The following is a 20,453-nucleotide window of genomic DNA, read 5'->3' on the forward strand; positions in this document are numbered from 1 at the left end:
AGGCACAAAAATAAACTAAAACGTGGATGATAAATAAGCTTGCCTTGTAAAAAGCGAGCAAAATCTTAAATGCCGTGGTTTCCGTTAGCTCAAAAATAGTTGAAAAAAAAACTATTTTTTTCGAAATGGTATGCAATTTGCATCACACCTTTACTCCCAAATATAGGCAAATGACATCTAATCAGCGTCATCTACATCTGAATCGGTAAGTACTGCTCGGTACTAAAAACAGTATGCAATGTGCGAACAAGATCTCTAAAAGGTATGCAATGATGCAGAATGGTTATCCGCCTACAGAGTATGCAATGCTTGTGTCGTGCACTGTGCAAGTTGTATGCAACCCGCATCACCTCTCAAAAGTGTGCAGCGTCATCAGCATATGAAACTGAGAACTATGTGTGCGACATCTTTCTGTCGAGTGTGCAAGCTTTGTATGCAATCCGCTCTAAAATTAATAATTTTGCTGTTCTAAAACTTCATACCCGACTGATATGCAATCTGCATTACATCAACTGCCGCTTCGATTTGAATTGGACGCTTTTTCAGCACGAGCTTAACGTTGCATTTATTTTGATGAAAAATGAAAAATCATTTGGGTGACAATTATTATTTCGAATAATGTTTAAAGTATATGTAGTGATCACAATTCAATCATCTTATCAACTATGCCAAATTTGCATTTTATTTCAACCCAACGTTAAAGCATAGGGGGCCCCGTAGCATCAATTCTAAAAATTCCATTTCAATTACTTTACTTTTCCACACACGTGCGATACGCTCCATTTTGCACTGCACAATTTGGGGTCCGGGATGTTTGCTTAAACCTGCAGCAGCAGACAAACACCGCCGAGTGTCCATTTGGCGGACTTTTCCTTCGTTTTCAAGTTGAACGTCCACACAAACGTTGGGCCCCGGGTTCTGCAAACAAAAAAAAGCACACATGTCGTCATCGTCGCTATTGAAGAGGTTCGCCGTTTTCGCTTCCCACCTCAACCACCCCCTCACACTTACCGCGTTTTGTAGACCGGACACTCGTAAATGTTTTTCGTCTCCTGCTTGTCCTGCGTGATGGCTTTGATGTAGATGACCGGCATCTGGGGGAACAGCTCCTTCATGAGCGAGTTCGCGATCGAGCCGACGCTCACGTCCCACCGGGCGCCCTCCATGAACAGCCCGTTCACGTAGGCGCCCTCGCGCGGCGGCGCACTAAAGTCCTCCTTCCACTTCTTCGTCACGTCGCAGCTGAGGCACATCTTGTCCAGCGGCCACTCGTTCTTGCGCGCCGTCTGCTGCATGATGGCCGTGAGGAAGCTCTGCGGATTGAAGAACCCGGCCAGCCACACCGAGGACGGCAGATTGAAGTCGTTCGACCACGCCTCCAGCTCCTTGATGCGAATCAGCAGGTCGGCGAACCACGACTGCAGCCCGCACATCGACGGGTACGCGCGCTTGGTCCAGTTGTCCGGCACCTGGTCGAAGAACAGCGCCCCCTCGAGCGTCTCCATGTCGGTCGTGATGGTCAGCTCGCCCTTCAGCCCGAGCAGCAGCTCCCGCAGCGACCGCTTCACCTCCCGCACCAGTATGTTCATGCGCTCGCACTCCTGAAACGCGACGATGATGAACGGCGTCCGATCCTCGACGCGTGCCATCAGCTCCAGCATGTTGAACTCCTCCGGCAGCTTGTCGAGAAAATCGTCGATGATGTTCTTCACCACGTCCTCCCGGCTGATGGAGCTGCCGCTCGAGGCGCCCGAATCGCGCGGCTGCAGCTCGAAGATGGTTTTGAACGCCTGCTCGGACAGCGTGGTGAGGAAGCCGATCTCCGCGTTCGGATGCAGCCCGTACAGATGCGGCGACTCGGACGGCAGATTGTCGTCGATGTAGTTGTGGTAGCCGACGTAGTCGAGGTTGGGCGGGGCCGGAAAGCCGGTGGCAAAGTTCAGATCCCCGTCGACCAGCTCGGGCTGCATAAACTCCTCCAGGTACGTCCGACAGAGCCGCCGGTCCCAGTCGTCCGTGATGTGGCCGCCGTACATGATCTCGCCGAACAGGTAGCGCAGATCCTCCCACGGCACCCGGTTGTTCGCCTCCAGGTAGTTGTACAGCACGTACACGCTGATCGTCAGGTCGCCCACGTTGAACGGGTACGAGCGGTTCCAGCCCTGCGGGCCGAACTTGCGCCGCTCCGCGACCACCGCGTGGAAATAGCACAGAGAGAACAGAATCGCCTTGAACTCGGCCTCTTTGCCGCACATTTCCAGCGTCTCCTGGTTGAAGTTGTCCAGCGCTTTGTGCACGTTCGCCAGCATCCCCGTCGGCGGCTCGTTCGTGATCTTGATGGCCGACTCGAGGATGCCCTGCGGTATGATGTGGTACTCGGCGGACGGGGCCGGCTCGCCGCTAATGAACAGCCGGTAGTTGGCGTGTGCGCCCTCCTGCGTGGCTTCCATCTTTTTCTCCAGCGTCGGCAGCCACTTCGCGACGAGGTGAATGTTTTGCAGCACCACCCAGTGGCCCTCCTTGCACGCGACGTCCATCGCCGCCTCGGCCACCACCTCCTGCCCCTGCCCGAGCGACACGTTGTAAAAGTTGCCGTAGTCCGACGCGAACCGCATCTTCTTGCCCAGCTTCTCCACATCCTTCAGTGGGTCGACGCCGGCGGAAAGGATAAAGAACACCGGCGTGCTCGCGCTCGACTCCTCAAACGAGCGGGCAAACTCAACCGTCCGCGCCTCCACGTACCGGGCGCCCAGCTTCTCCTCCACAAAGTACCGGATCGCGTACGTCATCCGGTCCGGGCGCAGGCACCGCATAATGCACAGCCGCTGCAGCGCATTCTTGTTCTTCCACTCGCCCGGCATCTTCTCCCGCTCGGGGCACTCCGACTCGGTCAGCTTGCGCCACCGCTTGGCCGACCCCTCGATGTCCTTGTCGAGCGCCCGGAACTCGTCCATGTTGGCGAGCGCCTTGATGCCGCCCCACCCACTGTTGGACAGGAAGTCGAACGGCGAGGTCAGGTTCGGCGTGTACGGGAAGCGCAGCAGGAAGTCCAGCTCGCCCGGATCGATCTCCTTCGCGTGCAGCAGTATCTGGATCGCCATCTGCGCCATGAAGATCAGCTTGTCCTTCTCGAACAGGCCGCGCGTCGTGTACATGTGCACCGCGAACGTGATCGACTCGATCAGGTTGGCGACGCGCTCCTTCAGCTTGTCGGCGGGCGGCGTCTTCGCGATCGCGTCCTTAAACACGGTCGTGAACGCTTTCAGCGAGAACTGGTAGATCGGGTTGATCTTGTGCAGATCGTTCAGGATGAAGTACAGTATGGAGGCACGCTCGGCCGCCGACCGGTAGCTCTCGAACGCGACGTCGATCGCTTCCGAGGTTTTGCGGCTCTCCCGCACCTTGATCTCGACCTCGGCCGCCGTTTTCTTTGTCTTCTCCAGGTTCAGCACGAGCGAGGCGTCCTCCAGCACATTCTCACCCGCCGACGAGAGGCGACTAAGGAGGTCGTCTTCCAGCAGCTTGAGCGTGATCTTGAAGCGGTTCTGCTCCGTCGTCAAGTCCGCCTTTTGCTTCTCCAGATCGGGCCGCTCGGCCTTCACCACCTCGGCCAGCAGCTGCTCCTCGAGGCCGTCGCGCGTGACGGTGAAGTTGATGAGCGTCGTCTGCGCCTGCATCTCCGGCTTGTAGTGCGGGTTGGCCAGCTTCGTCTGCAGGATGAGCTGGAAGCTGGGATTGTAGTCGATCTCCTTCTCGCCCATCCGCAGGCAGCGGCCCTTCTTGACGAGCATCCGGCCGAGCAGCGGGTCCAGCACCGCGTCGACCGTTTCGCCGATGTTCTCGATCAGCAGTATCTTCCCGTTCACCACGCACCGCTCGATCACGTCCAGGTAGCCGCGCACGGTCAGCCGCAGCACCGTCAGCTCGTCGCCATACTTTTGCTTGATCCATTTGATGCCCTGTCTGTGGCGAGAAGGAAGAGAAAACAAGAGTATGTAAGTAAAAAGAAGGCTTCAATCCTGCACCACAATTCTTCGCGGGAATCAGCTTACAGCTGCGGATCGATCATGAGCGGCCAGCGGGACGAGTACGTCAGTATGGTGGCGTTCTCCGCCGACATCCGATCCGACGGCAGGCCCTCGTTGTTCCACGACGCGATCATCGCATCGTCACAGATCAGGCTGAGCGGATCGACACCCTCCGTGAACGGGATCATCGGGCGGGACATGCGGAACGTCGGTATCCACAGCCGCTCCTGCAGCTCGACGCGGTATCGTCTGGTGAAGCAGCCGACATAGCTGATAAAGCAGGCCACCAATAGCACATCGCCCGGCAGGGTCACCGTCTGGCCCTTCAGCATGGCTATCGATTCCCGCCAGCGCACATTCTCCGATGCCAGCCCGTTCACCAGACGATGCGCCAGGTCGATCGTGAACGCCGTCTTGTCCGCCTCGTCCTGGCACTTCTGCTTCTCCGCGAGCGCATTGTTGAACGCCGCCTCGATCACGCCCAGCTTGTCCTCCAGCTCGGTAATCTTCGACTCGAGCTCCATCAGCTTGTCCTGCGCGTCCTTCAGCTCGGTCTGCGCCTCGTTGAGGGCGCGCTGCTTCGGCTCCACCACCTGGTACACCTCGTAGAACCGGTGTATGTTGATGACCCAGGCGCTCAGCCCGGCGGCCGCGATCGACTTGGCCCGTATCTTGTCCGGGTCGAACTCGGGATCGCGCAGGTACAGCTGCAGCGCCTTGATCACGTCCGGATGGATGTGCTCCTTGTCGTAGTACAGCAGATCGTTCAGGAACACGTCCACCTTGTTCATGATCATCTTGCACGACTTCCAGCTGCGGTCCTTCGGGATTTTGCCCTTGGGCGAGAACAGCACCAGCACGGCCGCGCACACATTGACGACCGCGTCCGGCGGCGAGCCGAACGATTTCAGCTCGGTCAGGTTCGTCTTGTCGAGCGTGTCGAGGGCCGCCTGGGCGGCGAGCAGGGCCGGCTCTGCCTTGCGCAGATCTTCCTCGCAGACGCGCGCCTTCGCCCCGACGTCCTCCTCGATGATGCGCACCTTAAGCTCCTCCTCGGCGGCAATGTTCTTCTCCTTCTGCACCTTCTCGTTCTCCGCACCGACCACCTTGATCAGCTTGTCCGCCTCCTCGTTCTTCACCTTCAGCACGATCTCCTGGTCGGCCAGCTGGAGCTGCAGCGAGTCCACCTGCTTGGCACACTCGGCCAGCTTGAGGATGCCGCTCTCCAGCCGGTGGATGCGATCGTGCAGCTCGAGCGTCTTGTCCGTCAACAGCTTGGCGTAGAGCGAGATCAGCTCGAGGAACGACTTCGGTGTGGTGTAGTTGTAGCGCCGCTCGTTCTGCAGGTACGTTTGTGACATTTCGTTGACGGTACCGTGCACGTACGACATGAACACGGCGATCGGTTCAACCAGCTCGGGCTGCAAGACAAACGGAAGGCGCGTGTGTAAGAGATGAGTCATTGGGATACATACACATGAATTTGCCAAGCGATTCATGAAAGTGATTCAATGGCTCTGAATCATATTTTGAGATTCAAGATTCTTCAAAGATTCAATTATCTCTAACGATTCATGAATCAACAAAAAATCTTGTGAATCTTTAGAGATTCTTGAAACTCCAATGATTCATGAATCAGTAAGAAATCTTAATAATCTTCAAGGATTCATGTCTCTCTCTCTTTCACTTGTTAGATTTATGTATCTCTAATGATTCATGGATCATCATATTAATATTCAAACATTAATGAATCTCTAATGATTGATGAATCTGTAAACAATCATAATAATCTTCAAAAATTCACGATTTTGTGAATAATATTTCGGTGATTGATTCATGAACCCTTCAGATTCAGGAATATTTCAATATTCATAAGAAGCCTTGGAGATTTATGATTATTTGAAAACTTTTGAACCTTTGAAGATTCTTATAAATCTTCAGAGATTCATGAATCTGTAAAGAATCATGCGCTAATTTAGTCATTAATCACATAAAACTCATGCATATTTCAATATTTATATGAAGCCTTAGGGATGTATGGTTCCTTAAAGACTGACTCAATAGCTTATTATCAATTGATCTTCAAAGATTCACGAATCTTCAAAGAATCAATAATCTTTAGAGGCAAGAATCTTTAGATATTCTCCAGTCTCCAGTCTCCAGATTCAAACCACACCTCATTGAGGATTCATATGAATGACTCTTTACGACTGATTAATGAAATACAACATGAATTTTCAGCACACTTACCGGCAAAACCTCGATTTCCGACAGGAACCTCGTCGACACCGACTCGAGCGCATTTTTGGGCCACTCGTGGAACCAATTGATGGCCGTACAGTTGACAATCGCCGGGAACTTGCGCGCCCGAACACGTAGCGTAGAGCCGACAGGCGAGAAGCACAGCACCAGCTTCAACGATTTCCTCACCTTCTCGATGAAGTACTTCCAACAGTTCTCCTTCGTGTCCATCATGCCCAGCTGCTTCACCTCGTTGCGCAGCGCGTTGATGATGTTGTTGTCGATCTCGTCCTCCGGGAACAGCTCCGGTATCTCGCCGGACGCTAGCAGATCGTTGATCAGCACCAGGAACGACTCCTCGGCGACCTGCGCGTCCGTCATCAGGAACATGCAGGGGACGTTTTTCACGCCCGCTTTCATGTACAGCACCGCCAGGTCCGCCTTCAGGTCCGCGATGCTGTAGCCCTTGCGCAGCTGGATCTGGAACACCTCCAGGCCCGATATGAAGGCGGCCAGCCGCGACAGCGACTGCTTGCCCGAGCCACCGACACCGATGAGCAGCGCGTTCCCACGCGGTCCCTCCAGAATGCGACTGATCCGGCAGATGTGGCTCATCGCGTCCTCGAACAGCACCAGATTCATCGCCCCGATCATGTCGTTGTAGTTGGACTGGGCCTCCTCCAGCGTTTTGTTCAGCGTCTCCCAGCTCGCCACCGGCATGTACTTCGGATCGGTGAGTCCCTCCGCAAAGTGCGAGTAGATGATGGGCTTAGAGAAGACCTTCGTCTCGTCCATCTCCTCGAACGACTTCTTCACCACGTCCACGATCAGCTTGTTGAAGTTGTCAATGTCCCGCTCCTCCACCAGCTTGTCGCCGTAGACGCGCGTCGCCTCGTGCGCCCACAGGCGGATCAGCTGGTTCGGCTCGGCGCACGTCTCCCCGTTCCCGAACAGCATGCCCTGGAAGATGTTGGCCAGGTCGCGCATGTTAAACACGTAGTGAAACTTGACCGCCGTCGGCAGAAACATCTGCCCCATCTTGGTGTGCAGGTTGAGGGCGCACGTGACCAGCGCGGCACAGATTTTCTGCGTCGCCAGGTTGAACTTGTTCAGCGGGTTGGACAGATGCTGCGACAGCACCGAGTAGTAGATGTGGTACAGCGGATCGCCGCTCGGGAAGCTGACGGCAAACACGCAAAAGTGGCGCTGCAGCCGCGGGTCGATCGTGAACGAGCCGGCCGTCGGGTTCATGCACGACACAAACTGGCAGTTGTGGATGTCCTTCAGCGACAGCTTGGCCCGATCGTACCAGTGCCGGTAGTCCATGAACTGGCGGATGAGCGTGTGCGGCTGCACCGTGCCGTACGTGTCCACCTCCGGCATGTTCATGTCGTCCACGAAGTACACCATCGTCTTGTTGCCCGGCGGCCCGTAGTTGCGGCCCGCCTTCTTCTCCAGCGGCTTCTCCAGCACGCGCTGCAGCATCTCCGAGGTGGTGTAGAAGTTGAACGGCACGTTCGTCACGGCGTACTTGTACGACAGGCTGCTCAGCTTGTCCGCCACGATCACACTCTTGCCCGAGCCCGCCCCACCGACCAGCATGACCGGGTGCTTGTCCTCGATCAGTATGTCCATGAACCAGCGCAGCCGCGTCGTCTCCGTCGTCGGCACCAGCATCGACTGCAGCGGAATGTCCGTGTCGAGCTCGAACGACGGTACCAGCTCGGTCCAGGGGTTGAACTTCTTCGTTTCCGGATCGATGTAGTAGCTGAAGATGGTGCCACCGGGCGGGAAGCGGATCGCCTTAAACTCGTTGATCCACCACTTGTGAAACTCGGTCCGCCAGTCGACCAGCTGGTCCTGGTACAGCGACGACCCGAAGCCCCAGATCACCGCAAACACGTAGTATATCTCGTACCACTCCTTCGGACACTCGGGCGGCAGGTTCTGCGGCGTCAGCAGGCAGTCCAGCAGATGGCAGGTCATCTGTATCATCGCAATCTCCGAGATGGGCGTTATCTTTTTGAACCGCTTGTGCGCGTCCATCAGCGGCGGTATGTACTTGTCGAACAGCACCGACAGGATGCCCTTCTCGGCCTGCGTTTCGCGCGAATCGATCCACGACGCGACGAACGGATTCCAGCCCAAATCCTGCGGGTTGATGTACAGGATGCCGGCCCGGGACACCGTTGCCGGGGTCGCGGTGCGCAGGTTGGAGATTTCGAACAGCAGGCGCATCTCCTTCGTCAGCGCAATGCGCTCGTTGCTCGCCAGCGTCAGCACCTTGTTGTCGTCCATCACCGTGTTCAAGCTTTCGATCCACATCGGATCGATGTCACCGTCCAGCACGATCCACTTCGGTCCCGTGCCGGGCATGTTCGCCTGGTCGCGCATGATCACGGAAAACAGCCCGTCCTTCCACTCGCGCGTGGCCGGATTGATGATGCCGAACAGCTCGTCGTTCGTGACCGCCTTCGGGTTGAGGTCGTTAAAGTGTGGCTTGCGCTTCTGGTTTTGGTACGTCTTGAACAGCGCCTTCCAGACCTGCGTCTTGCCCGTGCCGGCATTGCCGACGATGAAGACCGAGTGGCGCACCGCGAACAGTTCCTCCAGCTGGACCACCTTGAGGATGAAGCTATCCTCCGGCTGCAGCTTCATCTCCTGCGTCGAGCGGCGTATCAGCTTCTCAAAGTCGGGCGATCGCTTTCGCGGCACATCGAGCGCGGGAAACAGATCGCCTATCAGTCCCATAAACACGGGCACATCGTCGGTGACGATTTTCGGTATGTTAAAGTCACGCAGCGCTCGCATCAGCACCTGATCCTCGGGCCGCTCTCGATCGCTTCGCTAGGGTGTGTACGGGATAGGGACACAAACGGGTCATAGTTAAGCCAGAATTGTCGGAACTGAAATGTTGAGCTAGAACAAACTTACCTTCAACGATCCCGCCACGACCAGCACCGACTTGATCGCACGCAGTCCCCAATCGTAGTGGTCCTGCTTGGACAGCAGCTCCTTGCACAGCGTGTAGAGCGTGATGAACTTGCGGGCCAGCAGCCGGGCCTCCTGGAAGCCTTCCGCCACGAGCATGATTTCGCAGATCAGCTCAAAGTCCGGCACGACCATCGCGCACGGCCGGAAGAGCGCTTTCAGATTCTCTGGCAGCTCGGTACGCCCGGCGTAGCCCGGGTTCATGGTGATGAAAATGCCCACCGTCGGAATGAGCGAGATGGTTTCGCCCATAAAGTTAAATATGCTTTTCTTGCCCTATTGGTAGGGAATTTTGATAATTATTTCAGTTGCCGGTACAAAAACCGGATGAATGGATGATGGGTTGCGGTGGGCAGATGACGCAAATGGCGGTGGGAAGAGAATGTTAAAATGCAGATGTAAAATTGAGTGCTTCAAGCAAACATGCAGTATGCTCAATTACGATGATTCAAGCGACGAGCAGGATGGTGAATGGTTAAAGTGAAATGTTTAAATTATCTCAAACTACTTCAAACGACTCCAAAGTACAAGCCGAAATTAAACATTAATTAAAAACCCTTTCGATTGGTGCACAAAAAACCCTACAGCTACTTTACCGTTTTCGTTGCATTACAGTGAAAAACAAGATGAAGCAATAAAACTACCAGCTGCATACATGCACAAATCGAAAAACCACAAAAACATTGCCACAATTTCCAAATTCCCGCAAAAGACCGGGGAAGGACCGGGACGAGGGTGCCGCTTGAACGTAAAACATCCAACGATAGAATCGATTTCCAAATTTACCTTGCTATCGCTAAGGGTTGCATACTTTTTCCCTCCCTATACACACACACCATTACCACGCGATACACATATACATACACACGCAACACATGTACAGAGAAACACACAACACATTATTCAACCACCAAGTAGAGAAAGAAACGGAGGGATTTTCCAGTTACAGGGCGAGTAAAGGTACCAAAAGTGTTTGTGTTTGTTTGTGTGTGTGTGTGTGTGTGTGGGTACGGAGAGATTTTGTACAACCGATTGCGTCCGTCGGCGGGTTGGGTGTCGTGTCGCTTACCTTGATCGCATCCTGTATCGATTTGACCTGCACCGCCACGACGGACAGCACCTCGACGGAGATGCGGTTGAACTCGTCGAAGCATCCCCAGGCGCCGGTTTGCGATAAGCCCTTGTAGATGTTGCCGCACGATTTGTAGTCCATCTGCTCGGAACAGTTAAACACGTACACCATGATGCCAAGCGCTCGGCCGAGATCCTTGGTCGTTTCGGTTTTGCCCGTGCCGGCCGGTCCGGCCGGTGCACCGCCCATGATTAAATGCAGCGACTAGTGTGGGGAGAAAACAGAACACGAATCAGGGGGAGGGGGGGGGGGGGGTGAAGGTTTGTTCCCAAAGTGTAGTAAACACGAGATGAAGGCGCTGATTTTGTGGTTTTTTGGTACCTACCTGCGTGAGGGTGATGTAGCACCGATCCGTTAGCGGCGTAATTACCAACCGGGGCGTGTTGCCCAGATACTCGTAATCGTACCGGAACTGGGCATCGCAAATGTTTGCGAAGCAGTCGCCCAGCTTATCGTCCCACCGGTGGCGCAGCTGGCTCTGCCACTGGAACGCCTGGCCCGTCTCCACCTTCTGCAGTATCATTTTGGCCACGACGTCGCGCGAATGCACGTCTATCGTGCAGATGGTCATAATCTTTTGCCGATCGCCCTGGCTAAGCTCGCCGCAGAGCAGCACGATGAGCGCGTTCAGCTGCAGGATCTGCTTCTTCTGGTAGTCCTTCAGTGCGCTCTCGTAGCCCTCCTCGAGCTTGGCAAACGCCACGTTCACCTCGGTGGTCCACCAGATCTGGGTCGCGCACAGGGCCGGTTGGGCGGGCCAGTCGAAAATCCACGAGTCGCGCGGCTTCTCCTCGTACGCGGTTACGGAGCGCTCGAACAGGTCGCGCAGCGTGATGCGCATCGAGTCGGTGATGCGGTTCAGCCATATCTCCACCTTTCCGTCGCAGTCACACTCGTCCTTGAACTGGACAAACTCCTCGTTCTCCTTCGACACCATACCGATGGCGGTTTTGTTGGAGCTCTTGTCGAACCGCAGCTTGGCGATGGAATCGTACAGCTTGGTTAGATGCTTCGCCACCAGCTCCGGCTGGTTGCCGTTCGACAGGATGTCGAGCAGATCGGCGGACGACACGAAGTAAAAGCGTGGATAGGCGAGCCGCTTCGTTTCCAGATAGTCGTTGAGGGCTTTCTCGCACAGTATGAGCTGCTCGAGCAGGCTCTCCAGCTTCTCGTACAGCCCGGGCCGGTTGGTCGCCTTGACGATGTTCGGATTGGCCACGATGCCGGCCAGCAGCTGCTTGAACTCTTTGTCGATGTTGTCGAAGCGCTTCGAGTCCTCGGGCAGCTGGTTGCGGATGTCCTCCGACCCGATGAAGATGCTCTCCAGGTACATCCACTTGCGCTGCACCTCGAACCAGGCCGTGATGACGCAGTCGGCATTCGAGAGGGACAGCTGCCAGCGGGACACCTGCTCGAGGAAGTAGGCGACATACTTGGAGGACAGCAGGTTCTGCAGCTGCACCTGGTTTTCCTCCAGCATCTCCATGACTTCTTCCGAGATTTTCAGCAGCTTCAGGTGGGTGCGCTCGTGCGGATCGAACTCGAACTGCAGATCCTTCCACGCGACCTCCAGATCCTTGAGCATCTTCTCCATGGACATCTCCTTGACCGATTTGTCCACGATGCCTTTCACCTCTTCCTCGTAGTTGTGCAGATTCAGCTCGAGCAGGTCGGCCAGTGTGGTTGAGTCTACCATTTGGAAGCGTACCTAGGGCGTGTTAGAGGAATCGTGATTAGAAATGGACGCTTTTGGCAACGAAAAGCGATGAGATTTCATTATGCTTGGAAAAAGAAATTGTGCCATAAATGAATAAGAAAACTAAAGTAACCTCAAATAATGTACAACACTTTAGTGCGGTTAGAGATTTACAGTACGCTTGAAGGAAAACAAAGATTAATAGAAAGTGTAGACATAAAACACGACCAATCATCACACTCATGAAAAACCATCACAAACCAGCATTTCTTTCCCATATGTTTGTATCAGCTGAACAGTATCCCGCGTTGTCGTTTATGTCGATGTTGTTGAAGTGGTTGAAGCATTGAATAAAAAAATGAATCAAGATTTGTAACGACACAAACAACATGAACCAGCCAAATTCTTCAGCTAAAGGGAGACACAATCAACTGAAGCTCGTATCCAGTTACATACCTTGGTAGCTTGCATCAGCTCAAACCAATGACGCTCGCGGATGGCCGGATTCTGCAACTCCGTAATGGCACGCAGCGATGTCATGAGATTCTTCAGGATCGCCTCCAGATGCAGATACGGTGCCCAGTTACGCATGTCCTTGTCCAGCTGGCGAATCTGCTTGCCATAGTTCTTGCACTCGACGTCCATCGCCTCAACGTCAATCTTCTTCCAGGATGTTTTCTTCCAATCGTTCACGCACGATTCAACCGTGTAGACAAAGTCCCAGATTTGCTTCAACATCTTCACCTCCTTCCGGCACAGCCGCAGCTTCGTATCGTCCGGCGGGCTCAGCTCGAACAGGCTCGCCGAGTCGCTGAGATTCTTCAGCTGCGTCTCCATGATGTTCAGCTCCAGGTTCACCTGATCGCAAATGTCGTACACGTTCTTGCAGGGGACCTTGAAGCAGGGCAGCTTCTTGAACCCATCCCGGTACAGCTTCATGCGGATGTCGAACAGGCTGATGCGCTTGCGAATGAGATCCACCTGGTACGCTTGCGCCGGGGCAATCTTTTCCCGCACCTTCTGGGCCGTCTTCTTCATGTGCAGCCAACGCTCGGGCAGCTCGGTAAACTGCTTGTAGACCGTCTCGTTGAACTCTACGTTGTAGGTTTTCAGCAAATCGACGGTCGCCTTCAGCGGCTCGAACATGTTGTCCGTGGCCGTTTCCCGCTCCTTGATTTTGTTCAGCACGGACAGTATCTTGAGCAGCGTGGGGAAGTCCTCCTCGGCGGCTTCGAGCCCCAGCACCTCGTCGCACTCGATGCTAAACTCTTCCAGCTCCTGCAAGCTGATAACCACGCGATCGATCAGCGTTTGCTTGTAGATGTTGGACCACTTGCCTATTTCGTGCAGCAGCTTGTGCTTGAAATGCCGAAAGTCGACCAACAGCCACGTGTCGAACACGTGCGACACCTCCGTCTGGTACACCTCGTCAAACAGATCGATGTAGCTGTCGATCTGGGCCTTGAACTGTTCCAGCGTTGGGGCGACCTCCTTGAGGGGCGTTTCGGTGGAGAGCAACATTTCCATCTCATCCTGCGTGAGCGGCCGTCCGTACTTGAGAAACTGTGCCAGCACACTGTGCTTATCGTCCAGCCAGAGATAGTTGTAGTTGTCGAACTGTTTAACGTACTTTTCGGCATCGCGGGTAGATTGAATCACCATCAGCATGATCGAGTGCTTCATACGCTCGATAGCGTCGTTGTTGCTTAAGTGAGCTGCAAATAGAACGGATAGCACACTTGAAGAGGTCAAGGGAATCAAACCCACGATCAAACAGAATACTCACACACATACGTTTCCGGATATACATTCCCTTCCTCGTCGGTACGCTCACTCTCGGCCGGTTGGGCAACTCTCGGTATCATGTCCGACATGCAGTAGATGTCAGTGATCATGCTTTCAACCAAAGCAAAGAACCCGTCCGGATCGTACGGATCCAGCGAAGGACAGAAGCGCGTATCTGGCGGATGCAGCTCGTACTTGATCTCGAAGATTGGAGTGTTGTGCCCGAGGCGGTTTTCCATTTCAAACTTGATGTACTTCACGCTCACGTGTACTGCTTCCATAATTTCTTTCGACAGTATTGAATCTACATACTCTTCGTACGGACGGAACAGTTCCAGCTGGGAGAGATTCTTTCCGAGCTCCGACTGGTCGAGGGACGGCACATCGTCCAGCGTATCAGCTCCCGATGGTTCTTCCTCCGCTTCTGGAGCATCGAGGACTACACTAGGTGGTCGTTGTTCCTCTTGTTCCTCCGCAGCAGCACCTACCGGCATCGCCATGCTGCTCCTACGCTGCGATCCCGTAGCGCTGGTGGTAGATGATAGCTTCTCTTCCGACAAAGCGACAAGATAGTCGAAATACAGCTTGAAGTTTTCATCCATCACCTTCTCGATAAGCTTCTTCGTTTCCAGGCACGCCTCTAGACGCCGCTGCACGATCAGCGAGCGGTTTTCAATGTTGATAAGCGAGGCGTTATCTCCATTCAACCGTTCGTAGAGCGGTATCTTGCCCCAGCTGCGGATGCTGTTCTGTACCTTCTTGATGTTTGCCTTCGCCTTCAGCACCCGGGAGTACAGGTTGTACAGCTTGTCGTACAGCCCGTCGATGAAGCTTTGGCTGAAGTTATTCCAATCGATCCGACCCGAGCACGCATCCCCGAGGATGTCATCGATCTCATCGATCTCCTTCTGGATCAGCTCGAACTCGCACGGAGCGCAGGTTTTGCATATTTCGTTGTACCACTCCACAATGCGCGACAGCTTCATCCGAGCCGCCCAGAGCGCTTCCCCCGTTGCGTAGTACTGCTGGGCCTTCTCCGGTATGTTGACCGCTTTCATGCACCGCAGGTAGCGGACCTCGGCCATGATGGTTTGCAGTACCTGGTTGAAGTTCATCTCCAGCAGCCGGGGATCGGTACGGCTGAGCAGTGGTTTGCTCATGAAATTGTTGATATGCTTGGTGACATCCGCCACCCAGGCGGAGAACAGTTGCTGCTCAAAGTCCTCCAGCTGTTCCTTCAACCGGTCCGCTTTCTGCAGCACCCGTTGACCCAGTTCGTTGCCGAATATTGGTAGATCGATCATCGCCAGCTCCGTGAGCGGCTTTTTGATGCGATCCTGCAGCTTGTGCACCCAGGCAATTGCTCCAGCGACGGGCGGGAATCCATCATCGATGGGAATTCCCTTTAAGCCCTTTTGCCGGTACTCCTCGCAGCCGGTTTCGTAAATGAGCCGCATCGCGTTCAGATCGGCATCGAACAGCGCCACAATGCTTTCGATCTTGGTGGACACGTCCGGCTGTATGAGGGGCCGGTTCAGCAGACTGCCCAGCACCTGCACCAGCTTCATCAGCTGCTCCACGTTGAAGCACTCCTCAAAGGCAAGCACGAACTGAGCGGCCAGCCGGCGCTCCAGCACGCTTGCCTTCTCGATGTAGCGCTGCCGGTCCTTGGCGAACCCCAGCAGCTTTGGGTCGGGATCGAGCGGATCGTACTGGATCGATCCCCAGCGCTGGTAGAGCTTGTTGTAGTCGTCGTAGATCTCCTGTATCTTGCGGCTGATCGCTCGACCCCGCAGCCCGCCGATTTCCACCTTTTCGAGCTTCTTAAACTCGGCCGCCGTGTGGAAAATATCCTTAATTTCGTTCAACCGCACGATGTAGATGTCGAGCCGGTCGAAAATGTCCCGCGCGCGAAACGTCCAGTTAATGGGTTGGGTGTTGGGTTTCTCGAACTCGCTCAACCGTGAGCGAAAGTCATGAAACTCGGATCTGTGTGTGTGGGAGGAACGGAAGGCAGTACAATAATAGATGGGTTTCTTCGGTACGGCAAAGCGCAAACCGCTACCGGCACTTACTTGTAGAATTCCAGCGAATCAATGATTTGGCTAATTTTGATCAATGACTCATCGACCTCGCCCTGGAACAGCGAGCCCGGATCGAGGGATTTGCTCGCCTCCGCTATCATCATGTTGCTTATCATTTTGAACAGAATCACTAACCGCGAGTTGATGCCGTAGTAGCACGAGTTGGCCCACACCAGGCACACGAGATGAAGCATCGGGGAAATCATATCCGCTGAATCGGTGAAATCGGTACTCTCGAATGTTTCGAATGTTTTACGCTGAAAAACGGAGAAACACACACACAAAAAAGGGGAGTAAAATGATAAAATAAAGGTGATTACACAGCAAATGGGTTGTGTGTCCTACCAGCGGCTTCAAGTAGAGCGAAATGTCGTCCGCCTCGTGTACCGCCTGTACGACGTGCTTGAACGTCTTCTTGAACGAGGACGAGTAGACCGAATCGATACCCTCGAGTATAACGCCAATTTGTCGCGCTTTCGGCTCGGTTAGCTGGGCGTAGATGTTGCGTAGATTCTTTTGCCGCGATTCCCAGAAGCTGATCTCCTCGACCGGCGTCGGGTGCCGCCCGTCCTTGAACGCCTGCGACGAGTCCTCCTTCAGTACGTCATTAATCTGGCAGGCCCACTTAATTATAATGCCCTCGAGGGAGTTTTTCATTTTCAGACTGCATGCATCGATGTTGCTGTTGCGGTGGCGGGTGGGTGGAGGCCATTGCAAATTACCGGCGGTACCGATCGAACGAACAAAAGCGAGCACACGAATGGTGTACGTGAATATGAATCGTGTGTCGGGAAAGTGCGGGAAAAAGTTTTATTTCGCTTGCGCCGCCTGGGACGGTTGTAACTTACCCTTGCAGAACTTCCTCCCCGACCTGCATAATGTTGTCGATAGAAATAGGCATCGGCAGAAGCGTTTGATTTATGATGTTACCTTTCACCTTCATTGCGGGTAGCGGGAACGGAACGTGTGTGTGTGTGTGTGTGTTAGTCATAATTGTTTGTTGCTATTTTCTGTACTGTTTGCGTTGGCGAGCAACCGCCTACATACCTCGGAAATAATATTCCGCAGCTCCTGGACGTGATTATCGATGTCCTTGACGATTGCGGTAGGCCATCCTTCCTGGTTTTGTGGGTTGTTAATCATGGGGTAGAAGATTTCATCCACCAGAATCGATAGATCGTCGATAGGGTTCGGTGTTAGATCGCCGTATATGATTTGCTGCGCGGAGTGAGGTTGAGGAAAGAAATTTAATATTTCCAATCGATACTTATGGACAAGAAGGAGACACTAATTGACTAGAAAGCATCAAAACAAAGAGGGATAATACTCTATTTTTGGTAGTATTTCTGCAGCTTGTTCCACCTTTGTAAATGCCCCGACACTTTTGTCCCACAACAAGGTTAAGCTGCTCAAACAAGCTGTTGTACATGCCGTTACCGAACCAGCAAAACACGTGTGTTGCATGCGTTGCTGAAATATACCGCAAACCGAAATCGCAACACAAGATTACACACGTCGTAATTGTTCGTAAATTAAGAAATTTTATTGCACCTCACTGCTGCGGGCAAGTCGTCGAGCCATTCCGAGCCATTGTGGGGCCATTACCGTGGCTTGCAGCTAAAACCTTGGTCACGACAAAGTGTGAAGTAAATGGCATTTGCCACGCAAGCAAACCCTGCTCGTCGTTCGCGGGAAAACAAGCAACGCATTTAAAGCACGGTTTTTGCCAGCAAGTGGACGTTTCTTTGAGGGGGAGATTTGTAAAACGTGCGCTTTGAATTATCATATCAAAAAGATTGGGTAATTTTTAAACCTGCAATCAAAGACAAGGCCAGACAGGTAATGCGTACGCATCGAACAAGGGGCCGAGTAACTAGGGGCGTTGTTGGCTTGAGTTTTTTATTTACCAAAACCTTGATTTTGGCGGTACAGTGTACCAATTTTAGAAAACACCTACAATTCCCTAACCTTCTAAAGCATCAATACGAATGTGTGTATGTGTGAGTGGGTGTTTCACAATCAAACGCATAAACAACTCCAAGGGCCCAGTAGCCATGGTCGTTCCCAATGGTAACGGGGCGATGGCGACGACGCGATAGTCCTACCCGGTCCGTTACGGCCATTAATGCAAAAACAACACCGAGCCGTCCATTTCAGGCCTCACTTTCTCTTCCACACTTAGCCCCTCCCCCCCCACCTACCCCTCATCCTCTCCAGCAAGAACCCACAAACCTACCTCACGAATTTTCCCAATCTCCACAGCCATCTCCGAGATCTTGACGAAGTAACATATCTTGCCCTTGGCGGTGGACGTGAAATGGTAGCTCGGTACGAGCGCCCCAGCATTGTTGAGCGTTACGAACAGCTTCATCACGGCGGGCTGCAGCACCCAGTCCATCACGATCGTGCGCAGCTCCTCGTTGCCGATCAGCTTCTGCCACTTTTCGTCCTTCAGGCGCATCGTCTTCAGCACGTACCGGCCGACGAACGCCGAGCACGGGTCTTCCTCTTTCTCTTCCTTTTTCTTCTTCTCCTCCGCCATCGCAGCAGCACCGGCAGCAAGGGTCGTCCCGACAGAACACTCACACACACACACTGGGTACGCTGGATCTCCACGCTGGACACTGGACTGACACTGACTGCTGCGCTCGGAGACAATCCAACACCAGAACACACTTAGCACCGGAACGTGTGCGTCCGCTCCCGGCGAGGTGCAAACGTGCAATGGGCGGACGGTATTGAGCATTAATTTCGAGTTTAAATCGAACAGCCCGCTGCTTTGCACCGTGCAGTAGTGGAGTAGCTCGTGCACAACTTCACCAAGGCTTACTACGCGCGCACTGCCTTGGATACGGGGAAGCGTTGCTGGTTGATTGTTTGGTTTCCACAGGAAGTGTTTCCGAACTGTACCAGGTACGTGTGTGCTGAGTGTGTGTGTGTGTATGTGTGTTGTTTCGCTTGTCTGCTTACGACTTCCTTGCCACCGGGGTTTTAGTGGGACTGCGGAGAGGAAGACTTCAATCAGCGAAAAATCTGCTGAAGGTATGTTAGAGGCACACACACACACACATACACGGTACACAAAAACACGCAAATGGGGGGAAATTACGATTGGTGCAGTACGATACTGCCGTACGTTTCTTTGAATTCCAATAAAGGGTTTTCCTGTTTTTTTGCCTTTTTTCGGTTCTACTACAAATAATCCGATCCATTAAAGACAGGTTTGTTCATTACTGTGTAAGTGGAAAGGACGGAAGGCTCTTGCAACACGCTTAGCCCATTGTGCAGACGCCTGTTCCGTGTATAATGCCAGTCTGGGAGTCGAGCGGCAGTTTCTGAAGCGATTCGTTTCGCGCCTTGGCAAGTAATTTACTTCTGTGTACATCATTTGTTCGGGTGGCCGGCACATAGAGTGGTGCCTTTCGTCGTGGTAAGGGCTGTCATTGGCTGTGAGCCCCTTATTGACAGCATGTGGAGAAATGTAATGCGTGCTTGCGTGTGAGGGAAAATTGTGTTAAATCTTTGCATAATTCTTCCTTTGAGTTTTAGCAACAGCATTGTGGTTTCGTATTGGTGTGTTATTATATCAATAGTATGGTTTTACTCTCACACTATTTCTCTCCAATCTGGTGCAAGACAGCATTCTATGCGTCCATTTTTGTACTCCATCTGGCCTATGATGGAGCCGCCTGGTTTTTTTGGAAGGTTTCTTTCATTTTCCTTTACAAATGAAACTGTGCATAAAATGTACTCGAATTTACGAGTCAACACACATCGTACGATTCGAACTATTGCTCTCGCTTTGCTTGCCTTTCCAGCGAAGGTGAAGGACTTCAGACCCAACGCCACATTGAACGCATTTGTTTTGCGAAACAAAAAATCCCCCCACCGCACACATTATGCGGAAAATGAGCGAATGATTGCGAAAAAACACAAAATCACCATAAACCACACCACAATGCTGCCAGTCGGACGCAACGGGAGTGGCGGGCTGGCACGGCAAAAGGGTGGTGATTAAATTTACGATTCATTTTGCCGATACATTTTAGGCAGTGCGGGAGGTCCTTTGAGGTCTCCGGACGAGGAAAAATAGAACAAAGACATAGTTCATAAACCTCTTCGGGCACGGGTTTTGTGGATTGACGCGGTGGCAGCTGTTTGTAAAATGAAACCAATGCTACCAGCAGCGGCAATTTGCTCAACAGGTTGTACGGTTCGATAAAATGTGTCGTTTTATGGGCAGCAATCGACGAGATTCAAATCGTTCCCTAAACGCTGTAAGTGAGACAAAATGGAGGCCAAAGCTGTTAACGGGTTGCGTATTAGAGGCAATTAAAAACATATGAATGGTGCATTAACGGCACCTACTATTGCTCGCAATCTTGACATCCTTTCCCGTACTGTTCAATACACTCTCGCGTACTAACATCGCTCAGATCATTTAACAGCAGCCGAGTGGGCTTTTAGCATTACGCTCTAGTTGTGTACCATTTGCT

General features: G+C 53.1%; 1 protein-coding gene across 2 annotated transcripts; it reads right to left on the reverse strand.

Moving 5' to 3' along the window:
• Nucleotides 1-588: 588 nt before the first annotated feature.
• Nucleotides 589-18,994, reverse strand: LOC120950862 (dynein beta chain, ciliary-like). Of its 2 annotated transcripts, XM_040369232.2 has the most exons (15): nucleotides 18,194-18,994; nucleotides 17,005-17,175; nucleotides 16,806-16,894; nucleotides 16,303-16,639; nucleotides 15,949-16,214; nucleotides 13,875-15,862; nucleotides 12,545-13,803; nucleotides 12,350-12,379; nucleotides 10,718-12,100; nucleotides 10,330-10,596; nucleotides 9,204-9,536; nucleotides 6,279-9,116; nucleotides 4,053-5,449; nucleotides 1,012-3,963; nucleotides 589-918 (listed from the first exon to the last, which is right to left on the reverse strand). In XM_040369232.2, exons 1-15 carry the CDS (start codon nucleotides 18,701-18,703, stop codon nucleotides 819-821), a joined length of 13,920 nt encoding a protein of 4,639 aa, XP_040225166.2. In that variant the 5' UTR covers nucleotides 18,704-18,994; the 3' UTR covers nucleotides 589-818. The 2 variants fall into 2 exon arrangements, with proteins under 2 accessions (XP_040225166.2, XP_040225167.2); XM_040369233.2 differs by lacking the exon at nucleotides 12,350-12,379.
• Nucleotides 18,995-20,453: the final 1,459 nt, after the last annotated feature.

The sequence above is a fragment of the Anopheles coluzzii genome, chromosome 2 (assembly GCF_943734685.1).
Source record: "Anopheles coluzzii chromosome 2, AcolN3, whole genome shotgun sequence".
NCBI lineage: Eukaryota > Metazoa > Arthropoda > Insecta > Diptera > Culicidae > Anopheles > Anopheles coluzzii.